Here is a 12167-nt window from a genome sequence, read left to right on the forward strand (position 1 = left end):
GGAAAGAGAGAAGATTCGGCTTTTGGGGCTTATGGAGAGGGAGAAACATCATGAGAAGGGTGCAAGGAGTGAAATCTCGTCTGGAAGACCCTCCTCTCCTACAAGACGTCGAAGATCTGCGTCTCCTGATGGTAGAAGCAGAAAAGGCATCATGAGGCACGGACGACATCGAGGGTGAGTAAAAAAGTAAGATCGACGTCGAAGTCTAGATCGCCGTCAGGTTTGTCGACGTCGAGGCCAGTGGAAAGTAGTAAATCGGTGTCGAGAACATTTCCTTTAAGACGAAAGTCGACGTCGAAACCGAGGTCAAGATCGCCGTCAAGAAGCTTTTCGACGTCGAGGCATGTGGTGTCGATTGCAGTGAATCCGGCGTCGAGGGGTGAGAAATAGATCGACATCGCAGGCTAGAAGTAGATCTACGTCAAGACCTGAAAAGAGGAAAAGATAAATCTCGCTGTTGAGGCATGGGTCGACGTCGAGGCATGCTTCGGGTTCGAGGCATGAGTTCGACGTCGAAGAAGTTACAGACGTCGAGGAAATCGACTTCGAGGTCTCCGCCACCTGTGTCAAAGTCGGCGTCGAGTCATTCCAGATCAACCTCTCGGACCAGTCATAAGTCTTTGTCGTGGTTGGAGCAGACGTTGTGGACGTCTACTGACAGCCAGGGTCGGTATATAAGGATCCAACTTCGAAGGGCTTCTTCGAACAGATCTCCATCTGTCAGAGCCTCTCCTCATCAGGCATCTTCTATTGTGGCTCATTCTGGTTCGATGTCGAGGCATTCGACATTGAGGGACAAACAGTTGGATCCTGGAGAAGGAGCACATAGACCGACGTCTAGATCTCCACAGTCTATTAGGAGTTCTTCGTCGTCGATGGGGATACAGATTGTGCAAGTGACCCCGGAGGGCTCTCCGGTGCGCAAATCACCTCCTGTTGACAGGTCCCCTAGACGGTTGGAGAGCGCCCATCATTGGAGAATGCATCCCAGAGCTGGTGATAGACCTCTGGCTCTGGAATGCTCGAGACCACCGGCTGGTAGGTCTCCAAGACTATCTAGATCTCCAGTGGACAGGCGTTCACGTTCAAAGGACCGCAGTAGGCCTCATCGGTCTCCTACTCCTAGGAGAAGGCAGAGATCTCCTACCACGTCCACTTCAACGAGGTCATCTTACAGAGACCATTCCCCCACGATTTCATCAACGCCACCTTCAAGGATATCCCCCGTTGAGGATCTAGGAACTTTCAGTGAAGTACTGTGTCGGGGGCCAACAAGTTTAATAGAACGATGCCTGTACCCCCAGTTACCTCTTCCGTTATATTTGAAACATTGCAACATAAGTCTTCATTGAGAGTGGCAAGTGCAGCGGCTCTGCTAGGTCGCTACGACCGTCTTCTATGGGACTCTTTGATGAGATATGCTGAGAAATTGCCTAAGGAGGATCAGAAGGATTTCTTAGAAATTGTGCAAGAAGGTGGTCTCAAGTCAATCAACTGAATGCAACGAATCCAGATTTATTAACTGTCTTTGAGAAGTATAGGCTCCATACAGTATATTACAAGCAGGCAGTCATATAAAATGTTTGTCGTGTAGGGAGTGATCGGGTTTAGTTAAATGGCTTTGCAAACAAGATCGACGGAAAACTAGAAGAGAAGTGTGATATAGGGGTGTGGTTTAATTTGTTAGTAGTTTGATGTTGTGTTGGATGGGGAAAATGTCAGTTTTAACAATTTTGTTTTCATTTATTTGGTTAAGAGTCCAACTTAAAGCCAGGGCTCTGCTGATACAGACCTCCTATTTGCATCAACACAAGCACAAAACAAGAATTAGTAAAGCCAATAGGTCTGGTTGTTTTATTAGCTGGTGACAACTACTAAGTGGCATAGTGCTAATGAGATCAGTAGTACATAATCACAACTTTGGCACATCACAAATTCTTACAACAAACCATACGACGGGGATACAACACCATCATTTTCTACTTTACAATTTTACTGCCTTCACAATAGAGCCAGTGTTTGCTTACAGGCGTACGTTAATTTGCCAAGTCAGATGTGTTTGGCTTTGCCAACGTTTTTTTCAATCTTAAATTACAGAGAACAATCCTACAATTTCCCCCACATGTCCACATCGCTCTAACAAACACACACAATGTTGTGGTGGCTACAATACTAGTGGTTTTGGTGAAGGTGATGGCAAGAGTAATCATGGTGGTGATGTGACAGAGCTGGTATTGGTAGTGGTGATTGTGGGGATGTTGGTGGTAGCAATGGTAGTAGTGAAGCACCATACTGTCAAAATGTCAAAGGGTATGAACGGTTACTGTATAACCCATCGATAGTTGTTAGAATTAACGGTAGTTGTGAGATGGTAAACAGTGAAAAGGAATGAAAGACCACGGGCATGGGTTGGGCAAAGCAGTACAGTACACAATTGTGAGCCATGGTAAAAATTCAGGCATGTCTAAGCAGGAGCTGGGATCGCTGCGAGCAGTTAACCCCTTCGATGCTCATGACAAGCTCAGCTCGTCATGAGGTACACCTCTTGTGTGCTCATAACGAGCTGAGCTCGTCATGAACAATGAGATTTCTTCAACACCAGCACTGGAGGAGAATACCATCAGCATCGATGGTGTTAAGAAGAGCGCTCACACATGTCAGGGTAGAGCAGAAGTGCACGGCCTGACACAAACACCTTTGCTGGTCATTGACTGTCTCTCCAGAATGTGGGATCACACAGTAACCAGGTGAAATGACGTCACTCACACTACTGGGCAATCCAAATACTAAAAGGCTGTCCTGTGTGCCTATACAAAATGGGACAGACATTGCCTACAAGCCAATGGTTGAAGTGGGCTGGTACAAGCTCCCACTCTATGTAGGTTGTCCTGTGGGTTCAACTACAGTGTGAATGCCACTCCAACTGAGAAATAGCTGAAGGAGGAGGACCTAAATTCCCTTTCTCTATGTAGTATTGCTAAGAACATGATGTATTTATTATTGAGTGGCATTCGACTTCAAAACAACCCAAGTCACCTGTAGGCCAGACCGTAAAACATTCTTTCAGTGGACTGCCAACATTGCAAAATTGAGTTCTTTAAGGAGGTATTCTATAGCTTACCCTGTGGGATATTTTATTTGTACACACTGTTGCACACTTTCATGTACAAACACTCCTAGTTAGCCTCTTGTATGGACCGAAAAATTCACCACTCTTAAATTGCAGTTCCACTACAGAAATACAGCTCATATGTTAGTGTGCTGTACGATTTTAAAACACTGGTGGGATGGCCTGACAGGCAAAAAAACTGTCAGTATTTCAGGAGGCCATTCAGAGCAAGGAGATCATCTTGAGGGTTCTGCTCAATCTGTATAGTATGGTTCACGCTACAGGAGATGTTGGCATTTAGGCAGACAAGTGTTAGTGGTTTAGGTACTTTTAAACTACAAAACTAGGAGCTGCAGGTGTGGTGTAAACCTGGTAAACGTCCTGTAGTCACAGGTATACCCGGTGACAAAATGAAGGTAGAAAATGACAGGCATCTCACAAACATAACTATGTGGTAGAACAATCTGATAGGATTGTATGGGCAAGCAGCATGTGCCTGAGACATGTGCACAAATAGGCCTATTTTCTCCGCCTCCCCCAAAAGGGGGAAACAATAGGTGAAACAGACTTACAGAAGTTATGGTTGATTATTATTTCCCAGTGAGTGGAGTGGAGTGTAGAATATATATATATATATATATATATATATATATATATATATATATATATATATATATATATATATATATAAATATATATATATATCAGCTCCTGTATAGTGCACTCTCAACACCGGCACCACTCTTTATCAGCTCACCTCATATGTCTGCTTTTCTATAAAAATCTTTAAGCATAGGATTAGCAAGGTGCTAATCAAGCCGAGATAGAAAGATACAAAATCTTTTGCCATTTCTACAGCAAAGTCTTTAAGCATAGGACCATCACAGTGCTGTCCATGCCAAGCAGTAAAGGACAAAAGCCATTTAGCACTCCAGGGACAGTATTAACAGCTTTAAATTGGTAAAATACCAACCAGGCATGGAATGACGAATAAATTATGCAAAAAAGAAGCAGAGAACTATGGGTACAGCACAGTGCTGTCCATGCCTGAAAGAGTATTGTTTTGACTTATACTGGGTGCGCCTTTGTGTCGGGACAAAGCTATACCTCCCTTTCTATCTCTGCTTTTTTGCATAATATATATGTAACCAATACCCTTTCAGGCATAGTGACGAATACATTATGCAAAAAAAAAAAAGCAGAGGACTCTGGGTAGTTCTCAAGTTTAGGTGGAAAGCAGCTCCTGTATAGAGCACCCTCAACACCAGCGACACTCTAGATCTGCTCACCTCAAATGTATGCTTTGCTTTCAAGATCTTTAAGCATAGGATTATCACAGTGCTAATCAAATATACATATTTGAACCACTATCAGAATGATTAGGTCATTAGCACAGGTAAATGTTAACAATATAAATAACCCAAAGACACAACATTGTATATACAGCCTAAATGAATACTTTCAACGCACACCTATCCTGGTTACGGCCCGTGCGCATACAGAACACAACTGGATGCTTACTTACCAGCATGAATGTCTTTAAGAAGAAGCTCCCTCCAGCATATAGTACTCTCCCAGCGCTTACCATCTGAGATGCTGTTTTTATAACGATCACAAGCAAAAACAAGCATTGGGAAAGCCAAAAAGGTCTTGGATATTTTAGGTGTATGTATTGCTATGCACTACGTTAAGGGAGTCTTCACTTTCTGACTGACCGAATGCTACAGGGGCAATTTATGTGCTTATCTAGATTCCATGTGCTTATCTAGATTCCACTTCAAGTAAGCATGTGTCTCCCCTGTGGTTTGTGTTTCTGTTCATGCAGAAAGTGTTTTACTCAACATGGCTAATCTTTCAACGATGCAAGAGGCAGACTACTCTGCAAATATAAAGAATCAGTATGCTGTCTCTCACGCTGCTTTACATCCCAAACACGACTGACCGACCAGCAGGCATATGCAAATGTGAATAACCAATGGCCGAAGGGGGCTGTCTCCTTGTCCCATCTATGTTTTGCGGCGTGATCCAATTTGTGACTAACACTTAACCCGAGCAATGATTGAAGGAGGCGGACTCAAAGACACTATGTATATTTATTTCAATACCTTAATATTTTGCGATTACAAGAAGCTGGAAGACAATAAAAACTATCAGCCCATAATGAAACATGCAAAAAAAGACTCACTAGTTCTCAAGTGATATTACAAGGGAAGAAGACACAATAGGATGAACACACGAAAGAGGTAATAATGAAATACACATTTGAAATAATCAGTTACAACTGCATGGTAGAAAGTAATACATGAAACTACTGCAAACAACATGAATAATTTATTTCAATATACTCATATAATGCAAAAAAAAAATTAAAACATAGCAGTTAGTACATCTAGGCAGCAGATGAATGCATAACAGATCAGATGGGTTAAAGGCCAACCCCGTCTCTCACCCTCAAGAGGGCAGTGGTAAATATTCTGAGAGGTAAAACCAAGAAGATGTCACCCTCTCTAAGCGAGCTGCATGATTTAACATTTAAACATAAGTAATACGAACAGAAAACTCTCACTGTGAAAGAGAAAAAAGAAAGGGACGAAAATAAGTTCTGCAGGGTCCTCTACCCCAAACACATCTCCACAGACCCCATATCACACAGCAATTTGAGTCCACAAAAAAAATTGGTTTTATTATTCATAAGAGAAAGTGAAAGAGGGCTTCTCTCTGCTGGACGGATGGTCAGTTACTTTAATGTGATGTGAATGTAGCCTTGGTTTTGATAGCTAGATTGGAGCTTGCTGGAGAGTGGTAAGTAGAAAAGAGTTTTTTTGTTGTTGTTGTAACTGAAGTCAAATATTATGTAGGAGCATATTTCTTCTTACCTTCTTGTCAATCAAGTCAACAGAGAGCCTTGGGCAGTTCAAAGTCGGGTTAATAGTCCACTCTGAACTCTGCATGCTTTTTAACTGGGAGTCACAGCAATGGCCTTAAAGTAGGAGACAGATAATCACAATGTCCAAGATGGAGGGGTTGTGCCGCTACATTCTATGGGTTTGATGTGATGTATTAGCCATATTCGAAAAATAAGTTGGACCCCAATTTTGAGAAGACTAGGGCTATTGGGAGGCAATTACAAGCCAATGAAAACATAAATTTTCAGCGATAAGAAGCCCTTCTTTACCACTGTTGCCATGTGGGTCCTTTGGAAAGATTCGAGTGAAATAGCACACAAACGGTTTTCACTGTTTAAGCAGCTGTTGAAAAAACTAAATAGTTTATCACCCTTGCTCGCAGGCTTGAATACCGTCCCTCCTCTGGCAAGGGTTATTAGTTAGTCACCTGACACCACACTGGCATTGGGAGAATAGTGAGAATTTAACAAGCGTAGGCAAGGTAACATACGCTTACCTTGTTAAATACCAAAGTCACAAAAGAGAAAGAAAACACATCAGAGATAGTACTCCTTATACTGGCATTATTAAACAAAAGCTTGGAAACAACATAGATGGGCCAAGATATATGGATGGAACAAGGAGAGTTTAAGACTGGATACTTCGGTTTTACCCAGGAGGATCTCACAAAAGTAGATTAAAAGAAAAAAAAATGGACTTATTAACATGGTCATTAGTAAGATTAATATTAAGATCTTTGTCTAACCTGTATATTGAGGATTTTAAGCCAAATGCAGTTGTGTGATAGTGACAAAATATTTAGGTGTTTTAAGAATGTTCGTGTTGATGTGTGCTTTATAAAAATTATTTTGTTGTAATTAAATAGATTTTAAGACTATTTGAATACATGAAGTTTGAGAATTTTTTAAAACTCTTTAATAGTACAGTTAAGCAAGATGGTCATTACATACAGGAGATCATTACTTGTTTCAGTGTCACATGTTCGGAATCGCACATATATATCACAACTTTTGGTATTATACATTACAAGATGGTCATATTTCATATCAATTAGGGGAAGTTTGAGAATTTAGTAAACCCTTTGTGTTACAGGATTATGGTTTCCGGGGGCTACTGTACTAAATTTGCTCTTATGCCTTCCATAATCTTCCTTTCACAATTGTTTTAGCCACTTACCAATGCCTTTCAAGAACCCTGTGAGCTTCTTGGCAGTCTCTTCCATGGTTAGGTCATACTGTGCAGCAAGTGATGCCCATGACTGTGGTGAAACTGAAACAACCACCAGTTTCTGTTGGCTGGGATCTGCATTCTAGGAAGAAGAAAGCATTTGGGAGTCAAATGCTTTCATTGCGACTGGGTCACAGACTGTTTCCATATGAAATCAAAATTAGCTTTTATGTAAGGTGTTGAATATGAATCTTCAAACAATTATTTATTTAAAATACTTTTTAGAAGTTACAAATAAATGGCATTTAATTCCCTGGTCAAGGTGGAATAATGTATTCAGCCAGTCAGCACTTTACAATTGGATCATTTTTAGCAAGGTATTACACGTCAAAATATGAATGCAGTCGGGAAATCAAGAAATCTGTATGACCTTTCAAGTCTCATCTAGGCCACCACATACGAAAGCTGGGGTGGGTGGAACTCACGGTTACCTAAAAACTGAGCGAGATTCTGCAGAGTTCCGAACGCAATGGAATTTTGGCTCGTTGCACTGCTTGCTCCGATTTTTTGTACCGGCAGCTTGTTCCATGCTGTAAAAATCAGTGTGAATGGCACCATGCAGCACGCTCTGCCATGACCTCCCATGTTGACAAATCTTGTAGAGGCGTTCTAGAGCTTGAAAATTGTACTAGGGGATGAAAATTCTTGATCGCGCTGAGCAACTTAACGTTGGCGAGCTGCACATGAGGAAAAGCTCCTCCACACAGCGGTTGGAGGCGTTTTGCCAAATCTCTGTGCTTCAAAAGGAGCACAGAGTGGGCAAAATTTCATGAACTCCGCCGGCAGAGCAGAATTTTTCACCCACCCCAATACGAAAGCAGTGGAGGGTTGAATATTATACTAATTTCTTTTTTAAATATATTTTTATTTATTTTCCATAACAAACAACACATCTACAGTTAAAGCACTATAATAGTGAGGAGCACACCACCTGATACATAGCTCTTGGGATGTGGCAGCCATTTGGGCATATTGATACAGTATAACATCTTATAACTTTCCCCTTGACACAATCTACTGTCAGATAACATTTCCAGTTTACATTCCTTCCATAACATTAATCATCATTCTGCTAATCAAGTGAAGTACTCCTAGAATCTTTGAGTCTTTGAGCACCCCTCTCCCATTCCCTCCCTAGCAAACTGTAATCTATCCATATCCTTAATGTTCCTAATTATGTTGCGGCCTCATTCTCTCCAATTCCCTAGCCTGATCTAGGTCAATCACAGAGTTGCTTCTGTGTCACCTGGGTTTACAGGTACCACCCGCCCCCATGCGCTAATAGCTCGGGGAGAGCCCATCTATGCGCCCAGCGACTCATCATCAGACTCCGTGTCCAGGCAACATCAACAGTGCGACCAGGGCCTCCCACGCCTTTGCAGTCTCCAATGCTTTCTCATTATTAGTTTTCCTAGCTTGTTGAAACCGGGCCACACTCTCACTAGCTGCCCAGTTCGTGAATTCCGCCCTCCAGCGCTCTATACTGGGTCCCTGTTTGGCCTTCCACTGCTTAGTTAGTCCCCTTTTGGCTAGCAGCAACCCCAGGTCTAAAAACTTATTTGTGACTTTTGTCCAAACCGTATGGGAAAACCAGTGCAGCAGACACGCTACCACGTCGGGTTCCAATTGCCTATCCGTAACTCCGCACAGCACCTCAACCACCGCCTCCCAGTACGTGCCCAGCTGCGGGCAACTCCACATGATGTAGGACAAAGTCCGCCACATCCGATTGACATCGGGGGCATCAGCAGTATCTACTTTAAAATATTTCTGTATCCACGCTGCGTTTAAATACGCTCTATGTAATATGTAAAAATTAATAAGTTGGAATCTGGCATTACGCGTGCTTTTCCATGCTCTTTCTACTATCTTAATCCATGTTGCTTCAGGGATTTCTTTTCCTAGGTCTGCCTCCCATTCCGCTTTCTATTGAGTCAGCGGTTGTAGCCCTTCTTCCGCCTATATTAACATGTTACAGCCTTAACCGTCCCTGCCGCCATCACGACATATTGACATGTCGATGACGTCTGTGGTTCCAACAACCCTTCTCCCCAATGCCCCTGAATCGCTGCAGCTAAGGCTGCATGCAATAAAAAGTCGCCCCTGAGAAGATCGTATCTGTCCTGCAATGCCTGGAACGGCAGGAAGGCTCCCTCATACAGATCCCCAACCATTTGCTCTCCCTGCTCCTCCCACATCGCTAGCGGGGACCAGTCCCCCCATGCGGGAAGGCCGTACACATGCCCGAAGAAATCTCTGGTGCATATGGTCGGGTAATTCTACCTCTGCGCAAGCTGCGGTTCCAGCACGATCTCAGTGTGCGCTCCTCGTGGGTCAACTAGCTTATCCGCATCCGCTGACAAAGAACAACGAAGGATAAGACATGGCGTGGGATCCATCGGGCCATCCAGGCCCCTAATCTTCCTAGTTACCGCTTGGGTAAGCCACTGCAACTGAGCGGCCAAATAATATAATTCAAAGTCTGGGACGCCCATCCACCCTTCGCTCGGGGTCGCATCATTGTGGCTATTGCCACTCGCCGTCTACTGCTCCCCCAAAAGAATTCCCCTGTCGTGGACCGGAGCAGTCTGAACACCGAACCTGGGATCCATATCGGAAGTGTCCTAAAATAGTATAACAGCCTGGGCAGTGCTACCATCTTCAGGAGTGCCACTCGGCCCGCCACTGACAGCAGCAGCGTGCTCCAGAATGCCATACTCCCCCTAATCCCCCGTATCGCTCCGCTCACATTGCCCTCCAAGAGGTCCTCCTGCCTGTGATAGATATTAGTCCCAAGGTAGGGCAGGCAACGAGGCTCTTATCCTATTCGACCCAGGGAACCAGGATTCTCCATTGCCCGTTGCACCGGGAACAGGCAAGTCTTCGCCCAGTTCACTTGTAGCCCGGATACCTCACCAAACCTACACAGGAGTTTTGTCGCCTCACTTAAAGTACTCTACCGGGGCTGCTAAAAACATGAGCAAATCATCCGCATATAGTGATATATATTGCTTCTCCCCGAGTAATTCCACGCCAGCGTAATGCCTCCCCGACCTGGCTTGTGCCGCTAATGGGTCAATCGCCAGTGCGAATAGCAGCGGGGACAGTGAGCAGCCTTTTCGCGTTCCTAGCCCCACCGAACAACTCATGGATATCTCCCCCTGTCCGCACTCGGGCCTGTGCTGAACTGTATAAAATCTTGGTCCACCTCAAGAATTCCTCTCCCAGACCCATCACTCGCATTACTTGGAATAGAAACAGCCATTCCAGACTATCAAAAGTCTTTTCAATATCGACTGAGAGAACCATTGCAGTAGGTAATCAGCCATGGTCTTCTCCCAAAATTCGGAGTAGTCGCCTTATGTTAGTTGACGTGTTCCGTTTGGGGATGAAACCCGCCTGGTCCCTATGAACCAGCTGCACCATATACGGGAGGAGCCGGGACGCCAAAATCCTACTAAAAATGTTGTAGTCAGCAGTTAACATTGAGAGAGGGCGATATGCTTTCATGTCTTATGGCTCTCTCCCCGGTTTCAAAAGGGGAACAATAATAGCCTCACGAGTTGTCACCGGCAGCTGCCCCACTTTCCACGCATCCAGGTACACAGCTTACAAGCGCGGGGTTAAACTATCCAAGTACGTGGAATAGAATTCTATGGGTAGTCGATCCACCCCAGGCGTTTTATTGCGCGCCATGTTTGATTGCGCTCCTAATTTCCCCAAGCGTGATCTTGCACCCCAACGAATCTTCCTGCTCTTTCTACAGACACAGCAAGGTCACTTAGGCTAAAAACTCCCCTATGTAGTCCGCACTCTGTCCCAGCTTACTGCCATAAAGCTCAGTGTAATAGTCCATAAACAAGCCATTTATCCCGTTTTGTGTATATCATGTCTCCTGTTGGGGCTATCAATCTCAAGATAGGTGTCCCGCAGGGGTTTGGATTAGCCAGCCACACCAGCAGGGCACCTGACTGGTCTCACTCAGCATGCACTCGCGCTCTGTAGGACCTGTGGTCAAAAGAGCGGAGTCTCTCCACCTGCACCGCCACCGCTTCTCTAGCCTCCAAGATCTCATTTTGGGCTCACGGATCCCCTGGGCGGGCTCTCTCTGCCCTTCGCAGCCGATTCTCTTCAGTTTCTAAATCTGCCAACGTTTTCCTTACCCCAGCCATTTTACCAATACAGCGGCCCCGCACTACTACTTTAAAAGCGTCCCATTCAACTGCTGCTTCTGTCGCCATCCCCTCGTTCTCAGCAAAGTACTGGCCAATACCAGCCCTCAGGTCCTCGCGGAAGACCGGGTCCTCCAGCGCTTCCGGTCGAAGTCGCCAGGTTGGAATCACCGCCCTCTCTTGAACCCATCCTAATCCCACCAATAGCGGGTTATGATCTGATATCGTCCTAGTTAAGTTTTCACTCTAAATCACTTTGGCATGGACTTCAGGAGTACACAATATCGCGTTGAGCCGCACGTGCAGATCATGGAGGCCTGAATAGTATGAATAATCTCGCTCCTCCGAATGATGTGCACACCACGTGTCCACCAACTCCCAATTACATTGCCATGCATTTCTTGCCTTTGATCGCTTATGGACTGGAGCACCCAGAAGAGGATGATGGGACCTATCCTTCTCTACATCCAAAACCCAATTAAAGTCTCCTCCCATTATTATCGAGCTAGTCAGGTATGGCGCCAGGCTCCCGGACAGTCCATCAAAGAAGGATATTTGGTCCACATAGGGCGTATATGCTGCACAGCGTCACCTCCACCTCATTAAGGCGCCCCAGCACAACTATAAATCTTCCCTCTGGGTACACTAGCTGTTGCGTCATCTGAAAAGGAACACCCGCTCGGACTCAGATTAAGGCACCCCTGGCAAACGCGGAAAAAGTCGTATAGAATAACTGCCCCCTCCATCTGCGTT

The 12167-nt window shown here is 44.6% G+C and overlaps 1 protein-coding gene across 3 annotated transcripts in view; it reads right to left on the reverse strand.

The window, feature by feature from the left end:
• Positions 1-12167, reverse strand: part of LOC147684688 (hydroxyacylglutathione hydrolase, mitochondrial) — a 699222-nt gene that overhangs the window by 662772 nt on the left and 24283 nt on the right. For all 3 annotated transcript variants that reach the window (XM_086940518.1, XM_086940519.1, XM_086940520.1), the window contains exon 4: positions 7192-7324. In XM_086940518.1, coding sequence (XP_086796644.1) covers positions 7192-7324 — 133 coding nt within the window. The remainder of the gene's footprint in view (positions 1-7191; positions 7325-12167) is intronic.

This window comes from Lissotriton vulgaris, chromosome 10 (assembly GCF_964263255.1).
Source record: "Lissotriton vulgaris chromosome 10, aLisVul1.2, whole genome shotgun sequence".
NCBI classification, from domain to species: Eukaryota; Metazoa; Chordata; class Amphibia; order Caudata; family Salamandridae; genus Lissotriton; species Lissotriton vulgaris.